At 38.4% G+C, this 16,389-nt stretch overlaps 1 protein-coding gene and 1 non-coding gene across 7 annotated transcripts in view; one reads left to right on the top strand and one right to left on the bottom strand.

Annotated features, from left to right (window-relative positions):
* LOC113229625 overlaps positions 1-15,670 on the top strand; it is a 38,346-nt gene extending 22,676 nt beyond the window's left edge. Inside the window, exons 5-15 of one of the 6 annotated variants that reach the window (XM_026463290.1) lie at positions 7,601-7,727; positions 9,696-9,773; positions 9,851-9,955; positions 10,051-10,172; positions 12,756-12,836; positions 12,916-13,333; positions 13,868-14,075; positions 14,166-14,235; positions 14,425-14,501; positions 14,784-14,948; positions 15,339-15,670. In XM_026463290.1, coding sequence (XP_026319075.1) covers positions 7,601-7,727; positions 9,696-9,773; positions 9,851-9,955; positions 10,051-10,172; positions 12,756-12,836; positions 12,916-13,333; positions 13,868-14,075; positions 14,166-14,235; positions 14,425-14,501; positions 14,784-14,948; positions 15,339-15,536 — 1,649 coding nt within the window. In that variant the 3' untranslated portion in view covers positions 15,537-15,670. The remainder of the gene's footprint in view (positions 1-7,600; positions 7,728-9,695; positions 9,774-9,850; positions 9,956-10,050; positions 10,173-12,755; positions 12,837-12,915; positions 13,334-13,867; positions 14,076-14,165; positions 14,236-14,424; positions 14,502-14,783; positions 14,949-15,338) is intronic. The other 5 variants (XM_026463287.1, XM_026463285.1, XM_026463288.1 and 2 more) reach the window with 5 other exon arrangements.
* On the bottom strand, positions 6,471-6,541 carry Trnag-gcc. The gene has a single exon. It is a non-coding gene; the product is annotated as a tRNA-Gly (tRNA).
* Positions 15,671-16,389: the final 719 nt, after the last annotated feature.

The raw sequence follows: 16,389 nt of genomic DNA, 5'->3' as shown, positions 1-16,389 counted from the left end.
ACCCTCAGCGTTCCTCCTTCAGCCGACTAGAAAGTCCGGAACACTCCATCCTTATGCCGTTGATATTCCACCTATTCGCACTAAACCCTTTGCTTCCTCCTTTCTGATTCATGCGACAAAGGAATGGAATGTTTTACCGGCATCTGTATTTCCCGAAAAGTACAATTTGGGGCTATTCAAGTCTAGAGTGAATAGACATTTTTTTAGGCAAACGCGTTCCATCGTCGGTCACATCATCGGTTAACATCGGGTGAGGTTGTGGCCAAGCGTGTGTCCATTATTTGTAAAAAAAAAACTATATTTAAGACAATTTTGAACTTCTAAAATCACCAATTGTTGTTAAAATAACGGTTTAATAGAATAAAATAGAATAAGCTTATTAGCCAGAGTACAGTAAAAGCAGACACATTGTATTCAACCTACAAACAGGTGTGCAAAACATTGTCGGAATTTCAAATGTGGTGGAATTGTTATTCTATTTTTCTTTTCTATAACATCAAGTGACGGGACGAACAAGCCGTGGGCCTGATGGTAAACTACACGCATGGCCACAACAGTTGCAGTGCCACTCAGAGTTTTAGATTGCAAAGATCTGAGGGGCACTACCACTGCGCCCGTCACCCTGAGGCATACATAAGTTGACATGTCCCATGTGCTCGTAATTTCATCAGCACCCTTATCCTTGAAAACTGAAACGCAGTAATGTTAGCATTACTGCTTGGCGGCAGAAATAGGTAAGGTGGCAGTACTTCCCAGGACTTCCCACTGCTACTAAGATTAAATTAGTAAATGAAATTAGTATTTGTATACATATTTTTTATGAATACAAAAGCAATGTGCCAAAAACCATTTTGTCAACGGAATTAAAAAAGTAGTTGTGCGTAGCAATGGGACTCTAGATTGATAGCGATTTTGATATAATCAAGATTATGGTCATAAACAGAAACTGTATTAAATTCCAGACAACCAACGCAAATAGACAAACAATTCAGACCAAAGAAACTGTATGTAAATTATCACATTGATAAGCTGGTTATAAAATAACAGCTTCCCCAATGCCTTGACGAAATTGTATTTCTTTAAATTCACTTAGGGTCGTATTCTAGAACTCTATTCAATGCTCAAGTCAGGATTGCACTGGCAACACAAGCACTGGAAATACGACCCTAATGGCAGGGACTTGAGTATGATTTCGAGTGCTTTAAACCATACTCAAATCCTGACTTGAGCATTGAGTAGAGTTCTAGAATACGACCCTTAGACGTGCCAAATGAAAACACTAACTTTAATGGCGGTCATTTAAAGGTTTACTTTACCTCCCGAAATCGTCGTTGAATGTACGAGTTATATTTTTTAATTTTGCGTTACGACAGAGTCATTACCAAAGTTCTACCTACACGTGATAAATAAGAAAATAAATTGTATTGGTTATTCTCTTAAACATAATCCTGTAAATAAATGTTTAAACGCAATAAATTCATGTTTTCTAATCTATTCTATATCTTATTGGAAGATATATTTAGAAATCTTATACAGGTACATATATTTCGTCCTGCAAATCACGTTTTATTCTTTATTTGGTTTACCTTCACACGTTCCTGCAAACATGACTAGTGTCCCAGGACGCTACCCAGTAGTACCTCTACTAACAATTTTAGGATTAGGGGAGTACATGATGTCTGCTCTTGATTTCGAATACATCTGGTTGATGCGAGTTATTTGTTGTTTACTTTTAATTTACGATTCTATAAGGCGTTATAGAATCGTATATTAAAAGTTACACTACCTCCTACTGCGCAAATGCAAGTTTCTGACGGAAAATATTACATAAATTAAAAGAAAAACATTTTGTCGACTGCATTTTTATGAATCAATTATGGAGGGTATATAATTTAAGACAGCCAGTATGTTGTTTTATCTCTTCTAAAACTTCATGACTATTCTTTGAAATCACTTAGTAAAGGGTAAATATACGAATTAGTGCCAAATGTCCACAAAAATAATTTTCGCTGTATGTTTTCTTAAACTTTGGCTTAACAATCGTAATGTTCAATTTATCGAGGAAGCAAAAGTTACTACCTACATTTTACTACCTTAGTGCTTATTATGTTATGTTTATTATATTTGTTACATGTATTCCGTGCCATGTTTGTTGAATTGAGTGCATACAAACCTGTTATTTTTGGCGAGGTTGTTGGGGGCATAATAAGTGAATCAAAATTGTGATGATTATCTGTCCTGTGGTGGTTAGCACCCCGATGCGCCTTTTTCATTGGCATTAAAGTGATTTAATGTCTCTGCTGTCAATTTGGTGACGTTTGTCGTTTTTGTACGTGGTCTGTAATATACTTATATTTCGTAGGAACGTTATAATTGATTAGATGATTACCTACCACGCCGCTGTTATTTTTTTACTTATAAGGATGATTATGTCAATACGTGCACAAAATTTTAAGACGTACTCCACTACAAGAGGGTCAAAGATAACTTGTAGCCTGGCCCACCAGCAAAGCGCCTAGTTATGAACCTACTACATTTTCAGGGATGTATGTGACACGGAGAAAAAATACTTTAAATATTGGAGATAATTTACTTCTTGGAGACATTATTTTGATTTTTATAAGTAGGTAAGTAATATTGCATTCAAAGATTTTTAGAAGTAGCTTGCCTCATCTGGGAATCCAACCGACCAAATGTAAAAAAAAAACATTATTATTATCGTAAATTATTATGCGCCGATCGAAAGGATCAATCATAAGGATAAATTGCTATAGTCAAATGTATCGGATGAATTAGTTTCTGGAATTACATACTCTTTGATCTCCGAAGTCCCATCTTTTCGCTCCGTCTCGTACTCGAGCGAGAGGCGTTCAAACGGTGACTTTTTTACACAAAATAAATAAAAGATGTTTATAGAAATTGGAAAAAAATAATCTCAACTATTATTGGACAGCTCGAAAATTATTTATATTTTCAATTAATTCAATGTTGTTGTACAAACTGAATTTTTTTTTAACTTTATAACATCAGGCCTTGACCGACAGAAGCACCGACCGCTTGTCGAGCTCATTACTATTTTGTATTTAGGCACACGGATTATTTCATACGCACACACGCGTAGGGGCTCAGACAGCAGATTGTACCTTTGGTATGGATTCAAGCGCGCCAAGCTCGCTTGTATCTCGCGCGGATTTAAAATCGTCTATAACTAACAATTTTTTAAACGATGTTGTATTACAATGACCACATAACTTTTCTTCGCTCGGAATTGGGTCTATCCATTAATCTGTTTTTTATTTGCTTTTTAAGAGCATTAATATATCGGCTGCTCGACCGACGCGCGTTGTAAGTACTACCTGGTCAGGAATATTTGCTCAAATCGTGCCAAGGTTTTTGTAATGCATACGAGCGACTGTAGCGCGTCTATATCATCGTATAGTGAGTATGTGCGTGTGTGCAAAGGTGCAACTGAATCTCGTTAATCGCGTGTGCATAGGCTCTTACGTTGACGCATGTCATTACTTGCGCAGCGCAATTTACGGCTATATAAGATTTTTAATAACGCCCACAAACGCCCCGACAAGCCTAGTAAGTGACTTTGAGACACTGTTCGAACTTTATAATTTGTCTAGTCTAGTATTACGTTACGCATGTTTTAGATAAATGTACACAGAACATGACTTTTACCAAATAAACTCATTGCTGCTCGGACTAACGCCAAGTACGATGCGAGGTAGTGCAGAGAATGCAGCGCTCATTTTGCACCGGGAAAGTCCAAAGGCCGCTGCCGCTGGAGCCGGGGCAAGGCGGTGCGCGATGACGTCTGCGCCGCCTGATCGCCATTGTCTCTGCGGTGTCGGCGCCCGCGGCAATTGTGGAAGGCCACTCCGCGTAAGGTGTTCATCACTATTAGTGTAATTGGTCAATTACAACACTAGAGATTTTATTACCTTGAAAGAGTCCTCAGCGTCTACATTATTCCAAGCAATGGTACTATCCAAACAATTTTTTGAAACATTACAGTGTGTGAATATATATTTTAACAACTTGTCACAACAACAACTGTTATATTTCGGTACAATGTTGCCACAACGGAACATTTAATCGTTATCATAATTGTTTTCTTAGTAGCCGCAGCTGAACTGTATTGGCAAAGTGGTCCTGACTGATGCTGTATCAGCAAACAAGTGTCGTCGTCCTTACATCGTTCACAGCGACTCACTCGATGCGTATTACGTTTGCTTAGATTAGCTGTTATTGGCTATTCCATCGAGTTTCGTTTTGTCGCTCTAAGAACTTTAAGTTTACTACGTTCAATGAAATACTGAAGGACTCTATGGCTACTGGAGAACTGGCGTGTAAACAATTTATGTTGTAACAAACTGTGTTTTTTTATGAAAGGGGTCCTTTAAGTGCATCGACGTATACAACGTGTAGTCCATATTAATTAAATACTTGTAAAAATGAGTGTTTTACAATTTTGGTCACCTACAAATTTTGACAAGTGATCCATGCTATTCTATATAAGGCTAATATGCCCCAGATCTCGGGCGGTGTCAGGGCGAAAGTTGAAGGTCGCGAAACTACACTTTGCGAACGCGCACGCGCCGCTGCCTCTCAGAGATACACAGAGGACCCCAAAATAATCGTACATTATTATTAATAACGACGTTTACTGAGATTTCATCTCGTCATTCTCGTAATTACGGCAAGGCCGCGCTCCACATCTATTCGTGTCATGATTTTACATCTAAATAATGTTTCCTTAATTGGCCAACTGGATTTGTCGAAACCAGTACCTGTTTGCAAGTACATAAATAACATATTATTATTATAGTTGACGTTGGTTATTCTCGTTTTTGTAATATTATTTAACATAGGTTTATTGTTATTACAAGGATCGGAGTAGATCCAATGAACATTCTTGAGTTTTAGAGAGGTGCATTAATATGAAAAATATTGGTTAAGAAATGTCATTTACAGAACTCGTTCGTATTTACGAGGTAAAGATACAACAAGGGCAGTATAATGGCAACACAAAGCGTTTTTATTTCATTACATCTATCGGGACATCGGGACGAGAACACAAGCAAACAATTTGTCGGTACCTACAGCATGAGACGTCCGAAACAAAATACCAGCGGTAGTTAAAATAGGCAAGAACAATCTTTCAAAATGTTTGTTAAAATTACTTACAAGTACTTGTACTGCGAACTTAGAATGAAATTGCACAAAACATTAATGTTTTTGCAGCTTGTAATAATTACAAAATAAATTAACTAACTTAAACGACAATGGTATTAGGCAAAAGTAGCATTTGTCATTATTGCATTGCACTTACTATGTAGAATTAGTGAATATTGTATGTGAATATTATGTCTACGTGTACGCACGCGTCGCTTTACAGTGAATAATACAATAATGGATATTTACATCACTTTGTAGGTTAAGTGTCGGTGTCGTCTCCAGTCGTTGCTTTTAAACTGAACCATCAGTTTCGGAATGGCCCTCGGTGGTACAGGCACCAGTGCGGTTCGCCCTGTGGCCTACGGCGCAGGCGCAGGCTAGGCGGTGGCCTCGGCGGCATCCGTTTCACATAACATGACGGAACTCACTCCGATCGGTAAAATGCCAACAAAAAATATCCGGCATCATTTGCGACGCTAATCAAAAAGATTGATTTGTGATAGTAACTGTATGACCCTGTTTACCAGTGCCTACCAGTGCCGAGACCGGAGCGCAATGACGCAACTGCCCCGGTGCCCGCCGCGGCGCACGAGAACTACAATATTTGGTCAACAGAGTAATAGTGTAACGTGCTGTAGCATAAGCCTGAGCCGTATTTTCCTTACTCACACCTAAGTCAAGGTAGTAAAGAAATTTGAAAACAATTGTCGTCACCGGCGTGCGCCATGTCGCTGAGCATGAATTGCTCTTGAAAAACGCTACGTGTATTTTCGTATATAACGTAACAATGCAGTTCTGTTCAGTGTTCAGTTCGTCGATATCATATCTATTTGTTACTCAAGCTTTAATCATATTATTTTAACTGCGTGTATTATTCTTCTGCAAATAGTCCACTTCGTTCAATTGTCTGAAATATAGGTCATACCGTATGCAAACGGACTCAACAGTCCGTCCGGAAAAATCAAATGCTCGGTCTTATTTAACCTGAAACTTGTTTCTATAAACGTCACTATCCGATTTTGACTTCTTTCTTGTATGTAAGTCAATATCTGGTTGGGTTTAATGAACCAAATTTCGTGGCTCCAAACTTCGTCACCAGAGCGTCGAAGGCCAGCCGGTAGGTCAAGCCGTTAAACCCATACTAAACACATTGTACCACTATGAAACAGCTTCTTCCGAATTAATATTTTTAAGAGCGTCTACAACACAAGGAAATGGATTTCCAACCTGGACATAATTATATAAGCACCCCAAATTTCATTAAAAAAAAAAACAAAAATTATTGCATCGGCCGGGAATCGAACCCGGGCCGCCCGCGTGGCAGGCGAGCATTCTACCACTGAACCACCGATGCTCACACCGGTAATTTGAAATTAGAATACTGGTCTAAACATAATATTATTACTTGATGACATCACCACTCTTGCGACAACCGTATCAAATTTAGAGAGATAAAGATATACTTATTTATTTGTAAGCGTACACGGTAAATACAGTTTACATTTTTAAGATTACACTTATAGTTCAGCGTGTTGCGCTAGTAACTGGCATACAAATATGAACAACAAATATACATTGTTCGCATTTATTCTTAAACTCATATTACTAAAATCATACCGTATTACATTACAAATATAATTTTTTTTTCAATTGTCTAATATAATTATAGAAGAAACGCATGTCAAAGTAATAAAGATGTAGTGAGTTTACATCATAAAAACAATTTATCACAAGCAATTCAAATAGTACCTTCTTAAATCTAGACGTAGGTAACATAAAAATGTTAACGATGTAAAAACATCGTCAGGTAAATACATTACATAATTTTAGGCATATGTTATAGCAATTCCTTTGAAAACAAGTAGTAGTGTGCAAATGTCATTATTATTTATTTACTTAAAAAAGGAACATTTTTTAAATAAATAAATAACTACGTTTTTTGACAAAAATACACATCTCGAATATAATGCAAGGAAGGAACAATATTTTTAGTTTTTTAAATAAGGGTTTGCAGCTATCTCGCATAGCAGCACCCCATATCGCCATTACGCATTTCTTCTGTAGGATAAAATCTCGACTTATGTGAACACAGTTACCCCAGACAACAATTCAATGCCGCAGAGTCGAACACACCTAACCGTGGTAGGCCATCATAGCAGTTTTTTGGACACAGATATTTTTATTCGGTAAATTGCGTACACAAATTTGTTGATTTTTTCACAAACTGCTTCAAAATGTTCTCTCCAGGTGAAATGTTTGTCGAGCATGATGCCAAAAAACTTCGTTGTGGTTCACTCTATGGGACCATTGTTGTGTATTGTGGAGAGTTTGGCAGTTATAAAAATTGGAGTAACCGAATAATGAACACTTAAAGAGCTTATTTTTTTAATGCGCTAGAATAAAATAATATCAGGTTACGGACACATCGCACCGAAGACGCAGGCCGGCAAAGTGGTGACAATCTTCTACGCCATCGTGGGCATCCCACTCATGCTGCTCTGCCTCTCCAACATCGGAGACGTGATGGCTTCTTCCTTCAGGTGCGTAATCAACTGAAACTTGTACAATGTAAGATTCCAAACCCAAAAAGTAAATGGTGCACAGAACGCCTGATTGTTATAAATAGTCATTAGTGCTAGAATGTTTTATTGCTTTGACGTTCTTGGCAAACTACATGTCAATAACTAGAGTCTTGAAAACGAAAGCTGGCACAACGCGTAATCTTTTTATGGCAGTATTTTATTTCTGTCCAAAGTACTTGACAATTCGGAAATAACATCGTTAAATTTTGCATTTAACGTGGGAAAAACAATAAAAAGCAATGCAGGTGTTTACAGATGATGTTTGTTATTTACCTATTAACAGAATTGATCAAATAAGAATGAAAAAACATTAAAGGAAAAAACAAAGATTTTAGTTGAGATTTACAGCCATTTTGATGTTTTTGTCATTTATTTTGATTTTACTTTTGTTCATATGTCTAATAATGTCCACCTTTTTGGATTTCGAGTATTGGGAGTCCGATTATGACTATAATTTACAAACTTAATTAATCCCAAGTAAGATATGTAATTAAAATAATAATAGAAGAATTTAAAAAAAATTATCTTGTCGGAAAGTGCGCGCCAATGCCCTGGCACATGGCAGCCCAATCACTCAGTACGGCAGCGGGCGCAGGTGGCGCGGCGTCGCCGTCGGCGAGAATCTACCCTCGTTTGCTTCATTTTTATTAAAGTCATATGCAGGATGGCACACTACTCTAACAAGGTCTCTTTCTAAAGTCTCGTCTACACTAACCACTGACGTAGTACCTAACACTGTTTTCCAGCCGGGGGTACCGACCATCCACTATCACGATTGAAATTCGAATGACGACCAAACTCTCCGCGGAAGGAAATGCTTTTCTCTCGCCAGTGCGGACACTTTATCAAAATGAATATAGTGCGTCGAGTCCAAATCCTATGAGTGTTCCGTCACTGCAGGGCCCTGATTGTCCCTGTTCTTAATACTACGTATGTGTTCCGTTAGTCGTGTGGATATTTTACGGCCGGTCGTTCCTGCATGACTTTAATAAAAATGAAGCAAACGAGGGTAGATTCTCGCCGACGCCGCCTGCGCCCGCTGCTGTACTAAATGATGGGGCTGCCAGGGCTTTGGCACGCGTTTTCCGTCGAGTCACCACCGCGGAATCTCATGATTAAGGACCACGAATTGGTTCGAAACATGCCGAGCAAAAATTCGACTTAAATACGTGAGTTATCAGTTATTTTTAGTTAATATGTCGGAGTCTCATAGTGGTTTTCTATTTAAAATATATTATCTTGTGTTTTAACTCAGTTTACTTTATGAATTCATTTTAATTTTAATAGTAATTTGTGGAAAATGTTGTTGATTGTACATTTTCTTGTGGTAGAGAAGTTCACAATAAATTTAATTTTACTACATGTACAATTGTTTGTTATCCATGAAAAATAAATAAATAAATGATGCATAATAAGTAAAAAACCGAGAATGCATAACTGTAGTTTTGTTTTTCATGGACACAGATAAACGTAGCATGTATCAATTTCAATATTGTGAAGCTCTACCCTGCAAGAAAGGAAGAAAGTCTCGCGCCTAATTTCTTTCTTCGTTAAATTCAATAACGGAAAATGTTTGTAATATATCTCATGTCATGATATATTAAATTTCAACTAAGATATTCTAACTGTCGTTGGCCAGACTTACATGTATTTCATCTCGTACGAAAGGAATCAATTCGTGGAGCAATCCTTGCGATTCTGAGACTGTTGTTGAAGAAATGCGGTGAGGTTCGAAGAAACACTGCGTTTGACTATTTCTCTTGAAAGCGCAGAGAATACTTTCTACATACATCTAAGTCTTACACGAGTCCCGCTTCCTCCGCGAAGTTCGTCTTCTATTTTTTGAAAATAATGTCAACATCTGCAAAGAATTTTAAACAAAGTCATGTATATAGAAGTATCTTTTAATGCATCGCCGGTGTGCAGATTCCTGTATTGGCGCGTGTGCTGCTACGTGTGCACGCGCCCGCCGAAGCGCCGCCACCGCCGACATCACTCCACCAGGTGAAGTTTTACATGAGACAAGTTCAATTCTTATTATGTGTTGCCTAATACTATTCGACCGCTGCGTGGCCCCGCAGGCGGTCAGTGCGGGGTGGCAGCGGGCGCGGCTCCACGCGAAGGCGCCGCCTTCCGCTCTCCGCACCTCAAACTCTCGAGCGCGCGCACTCTGACACTGACTGCAGGTACTTACCAATCGCATACGTACTCATATTGATTTGTTTGGGATAAAACAACTGCATTTAAAAGGTTCAATTACAAGTTCATATAAATAACGTAGATACCGCGACAGCGGCTACAGCAGCGCGCGAGCTCTTCGGCCGCGTCCGCCGGCGCCGGCCGCGGCACAGCGCGCGCCGCGCACGCGCTCGCAGCCGCCGGCGTTCAGCAAGTACCAGTCAGGTTCAAATACAAAGGCCACACTCTTGTTATTTTATAAAAAATCAAATCATTTATGTTATTTAACATTGTTGTGTCAGTACGTATTGCCTATTTTGGGGTATACAATTTACATAATTAAAATAATTTAACACTATATTATACTAAATTTTAATTACAAAATGTCAAATCTGAATTTTAATTTAATTTCTTAATTACATTAATGTCATTATTTTGCGTTAGTTAACTGATATTCTATGTTGTTGTCATTTAAGTAATCGCTGACTTTATAATATGCTTTCCTAGTCAATAAATTAAATAATTGCTTTTCAAAGTTGGCATTGTCGTTAGTCTCAAGTATATGATTAGCTAGGCAGCTTATTGTATAGTTTTGGCGCCATCGCACTAATATTATCATGAAAGAGTGTAGTCTTACAGGCAACCAGGTTCAATTTATTGTGTCTTCGTGTACTTTCCACTTTGCTGAAGAGTGTAGAATTTCTCCAAACAAAAATAACCGTTTCAAATATATATATTTAAGGAACTGTTAATAATCTTAGTTTTTGAAAGTGGGATATACAGCTGTCCACACGGCACAACCCACAAATTGCCAAATACACCTTTTTTTGTGCAATCGTTTGGCATTACCCCAGAACATAATACCGTATCTTATGATTGAAGTTACATATCCGTGGTAAGCCGTGAGTAATCAACTTGGCCTATAACTTTAAACAGTCTCCACAAAGCGTATGCAAATCTATTTATTCTCATACACAAGATTTCTATGTGTTTTTCCCATGTTATATTCTTATTATATTATTGTCTATGTATATTCCTAAATATTTTATGACTTCCTCCTCCTTCAATTTCGTATTCATGTTGCTTATATGTTATGTTGAGTGTAGGTATATTTTATTAATTTTGTGTTTAAAATGCATATACGCTGTTTTACTCAGATTAATTTGTATTCTATAATCTTATAATCAATTTACGTGTGGCGCACTGTAGTTTACGGAATGAATAAGAAACAAATACTATAAATGATCAAAAAATAATTTATTGTTTCTCAAAATATTTTCCGTTAGCGTTCATGTACTTTTTATACGAATGAACCAATTTTGAAAACATTTATGCCACTTCTCCGTGACAATCTCTGAAACATATTTTTCATACTCTTCGACAGCTTCTTCAGGTGATGAAAATCGTTGACCACGTAACTGGTTCTTAATTTTTGGAAATAAATTACAGTCACAAGGTGCCAGGTCGGGACTGTACGCGGATTGGCTCATAAGGTCAACGTTGTTCACCTTCAAAAATTCATTTATCTGTCTGACCGTGTGAGAACTGGCGTTATCGTGATGCAAGATGATACGGCGTTTACGGTTATTTTTACAAATGGTCGTGTTAAATAAAACTGCAGACACACACTAAAACAATATATTCTTCCCGAAAAACCAATACATTCCGTCGTCCGCCGCCATTACGGCCACAAACTACTGACAGTTCTCGTGCGTTGTAGCAATTACCAACTTATTTTATTAATAATTAGAATGAATGTTATTATAATCATATTCCTTATATGCAAATTAATGAAACATTAAAATAACTTCATTCCTATTGCATATAGAACAAAATAAACAGTATTTCATTTATGAAGAACACTAAAACGTAACAATATAATTTACTTAAGAGTCTTGCAACTTTAAAAAATATACTTAAAGTTATCATTCATTGTTATGTAATCTAACACTATTCACGGTACAACAATGCTTCAAAGCAACAGTAACTACGTGTCAAGTTTTATTTAAAAAAAGCATGGCATTGCAGGAAGTGACGCGATCCGTTTTTTGAGCCTCAGTCAAATTGTGTGGGATCCACCGAGAGCACAGCTTTTTCACACCCAAATGTTTGTGTAGTATTGATTGTATTTGACTCATGCCTATGCCTAAAGATGCCCGAAACTCATGGTATATCACATGCCTGTCTGTTTTGATCATACGGCGAACAGCATCGACGTTTTTGTTGTTCACAGCAATGGACGCGCGACCATCACAAAATTCGTCGCTGAGATTCACACGACCGTATTTGAATTCTGTAAACCAGCTATAAATAGTCGTCTTGCATGGTGCTTCATCGCCAAAAGCAGTCTATGAAGCCGAGTGAAGCTCCGCTGAGCTGTTACCTTACACGTAAAGTCGCAGAAAATCATACTATGAAAATTTTCACAAGTTAAATCCATGGTGATGTAGACAACCAGTTTCTAAAATGGCGCCACAATGTAAAAACAAGTGACAGTCAGATGAAACAGACTATTCTACAGCCAAAGAGTTCCATTTTCAAATGTTGTAATTACTTTTTAAATATTGTTTATGTAAGTGGCCAGTTCCGTAAACTTATAGTGCGCCCAATGTATTATAGATATTATTTCATTGTTTATTTCTTGGTCAAGTGTATTGTATTTCTCAATATCAAAAGTTACAGTACTATCATCCGCAAACATTAGCATAGGATATTTTGTAGCTGTAGGAAAGTCATTGATATATCAGGAACAATTAATATTTCTGTTCCGTTCATACTAGAGTGGGGTAATCAAGTTTTACTTTGCAGATCCGAAGGAGTTCCACAGAGAGAGATCCCCAGCGCGATTCGACAAACTCCCTCCCGACGATTATGAAGACGATGAACATAGTAAGTTTTTATTAGTAAGTTACGGATTAACTTTGTCTGTAACATTTACCATCAATGCTCTCTACTATTTACGTTTCAGTAGACTTTCCAAAAATATCTCTCCCACTTCAAGACCTCGCGGCAGCTCTAAAAGATTTAGAAGATCATCAAACGAAGACACCCAGGCAGGAGTTGCGTAGCAAGTCTTTCCCACATGTGGACAAACCGCGGGGTGAGCACGGCGCAAGCGCCGCCGCGGGTACGCGGCGGTGCTACGATGAGAGACGGTACTATGAGGACGACGAGAACATGCTCGAGATGCACGACCTGCAAGACGTCGATTATGAAAACTACCGAGAGAGGAAGGCGAGAGAGATAGAAGAACGAGAGAGGGAGAGACGCCGTGAAGAGCGAGACGATTTCGGCAGTCGGAGAGACCGAGACTACGACCCTGAGGATGATGATTATGAATTCAATGGACCGAGGGCTAGGAGAGGGTGGCCCGATCGCGATAAGAGGCAAGTTAAATTACAGAATTTACTCAAACTCAAATGCTTAATTAAATTTTAACTTACGATTGAATTTAAGACTATGACAGAATTATCCGTGTTAAACAATAAGATCATTGCCATTGGTGTTAAATATACAGGGTTATTTTTAAAATACCAACACCCCGCAAGACTGTATTGCTAACATCATAAACAACAACTTTTGTTCCTTGACTTTTTAGACAAAACATAACAATTTCACCAAAAACTTAAAAGTTTATATCTGTGACACTTTTTAAATCTGTATAAGGTATTCAGGTAAGTTCAAACGTGCACAAGCATGTGCAAGCGTCCTCCGCGACGACTCCTACCCCCGTCCTGTACAGAGTTAAAATAAAATCTGATGATTGAAAGTCATGGAACAAAGTTGTTGTTTATGATGTTAGTATTATAGTCCTGCGGTTTTAGTGAGGTATTTTACAAATAACCCTGAATACAGAGTGAAATTTTCCGTGAATTTAAAACATCTTATTACAAGGCCATAATTTATACCTTCCGACACAGGAACCGGTGTCGGTCGGAGTATTACGAGCGCGATCACGACGATTTCCTGTGGGAACGCAGAGGGCGGCGAGCGCGCAGCGCAGCCTGCGACTTTGAACGGCGCTTGGACATGGAAAGGGACGACATCCGGCACGGCGACGTCGAGACTGGCCGGCGGCGGCTGCGCCGCCTGCGCACGGTCGATGACACCACGAGACCTTATCGATATGTACGTTATTTGAGCCCCAAAAAATACCCCGTGGAAGTGAATATTTTCATTTTACAATGCAAAACGATAAACACTGCATCTGCGTTGCAGACTCCATCGCCAGACAGAGACGACTGGAGCGACGTAGTGGCAGTCGTCCCTCGGAGAAGCAGACCTCCAGGTGCTATACATATAACGAACAGGGTCAAGAGCACGTCAAGTGAGACACTTAAGAATAATTAGAATTAAATTCAATTCTATACCACTTACGATAAAAGCCGTCTAAATTGTCAAGCTTGATGTGCTTTTGCCTATAGGGTTCTTAAGTAATTTCATAACAACGACCTTAAATACTTTACATGATTTCCAGCTTGGGGACTGCGACATAATGAAGCTTATCCTATTCAGCAAGAATCACTTACCAAGGAGGAGGTACACAATTTCATGGCTAGTATTGGCAAGATGATACAAAAAATCAAGATTATTTCAAAACCTGTTTATTTTTGAGAATGTGCGAGATTGTTTTTTGCTGACGTTACTACGGTAGTCGTAGCGATAGGTTTTAACAAACAATAATACACGCAAAATAGGCGCCTTGAGGTCGAGTTGCTGGTATCCAGCCCGTTACACCAAGTACCAAAAACAATAATAGAAATTGAAGTAGCGGGCATAATGGTGACGATGATTGGACCACGTTTGATTTAATCAGTTCTGGTTCTATGCGTGCAGCTGAAGCCGGTGCCGATCTGGCTGTGCGTGTGCCTGGTGGCATCGTACATCGTGGCGGGCACGTTTCTCTTCAAGAGCTGGGAGCAGTGGGCGTACCTCGATGCCGCTTATTTCTGCTTTATTACGCTCACCACCATCGGCTTCGGAGACTTCGTACCTGCGCAGGTGCGCACATTTCTTTCTTTTTAAATGAGTTAACCATTTAACAATAATTGGTAAATATAATGTTGATAAAATTGTTCATTCAAGTCTAATTGTGACATTGACAATTGTAGTATTACATAGGTAAGTGCATTACCGCATCTTTGCATTAGCAAAATCAATATAATTGTGAGGCAATTGAAAATGTGTATGAAACAAACTTCCAGATATTTTCTTAAAAATTCCAGGCAGTTAACAAAAGGCTCTCGTCTAAGAGAACAACTTTGCGCTAATCCACTAATTTTCGTCCTCTTTCTCTGGGTTTGTAGTGTTTAATGTGAGAATGTTTCTCCCAAAAGCTCTTGTAAATTGTAATAGTTTACAACTGCAGCCTACACTATGTGGTTGTGGCAGGGGCAGCGCGCTGGCAATCCGGCAGACGCTGTTCATTCGATCGCATTGTGCTCGCTGTACCTGCTGTTCGGCATCGCACTGCTGGCGATGTCCTTCAACCTGGTACAAGAAGAGGTGCGCGCGAACGTGGCCGCGCTCGCTACGCGGCTCGGCATCATAAAGCCCAAAAATGTCGACGATTCCGACAGTGAATATTAAGGTTTTAATGTTTCTGCAAGTAATAAAAGGTATTTAACATGAAACAGGAGTTTGTTGCAACTAGTTCACTACTTTCCTTCTACCCCATAGAAAATAATAATATCTACTACAACCATATCGAAGGTGATAAACTATCACGTTTCATATAATTGCTGGTTATTGTAAGGGGTCGGGTGCCACCAACACCAAATACGGGCCATTCTTTTTTAAACCAGGCCCTGACCGATGCAGCGATAAAGGAATGTAACAAAGAAATAGTATTCAATAAAAAGAAAAAACTGTTGTTGAGGAAGCGGGAATTTACGTCATATTAAAATGTTATCTAAAAATTTTATTATAATTCTCCTTATCATAGCCGCCTTTAGTATTAAAATTTGTTAGTTGTTATCAAAATATTATACGCGTCCTTCTGATGTGAATTGTTGTGTATACTTTCAAAGATGAGAGCCCAGTAAAATGCAAACAGCCCGCACATTCAAAATAATAGATATTCCGATAACGTTATCTAAGATAATTGGATAATAGCCTTAAAATTTATCGTTCGATAAATTTCTTGATGCCAATAAATTGTTTAATAACTTATTTGTTTCATTCAATCAAGTATGTTTTTATATAGGTATGTTTGTATGTTTGAATGAACGAGCTTGTTTCTGCTACACGTCTATTTGCGCGGATGTTGGTGTAGTACGTTAGTGGTGTTAACAACATTTCAACTCTACTGATCTTAGTTTTAATTTCAGAGAGTGACTAACCATTGCAAACACAAAATTAAAGAAGCTTGCGCAACCATTACGAAAATCCAATGGGACTGGGGCACAAACTAATACGGGTGAAAAGTATAGTGTGCATTACA

This window comes from Hyposmocoma kahamanoa, unplaced genomic scaffold (assembly GCF_003589595.1).
Source record: "Hyposmocoma kahamanoa isolate Upper Pololo Valley unplaced genomic scaffold, ASM358959v1 62, whole genome shotgun sequence".
NCBI classification, from domain to species: Eukaryota; Metazoa; Arthropoda; class Insecta; order Lepidoptera; family Cosmopterigidae; genus Hyposmocoma; species Hyposmocoma kahamanoa.
This window is presented reverse-complemented; position numbering and strand designations above follow the sequence as displayed.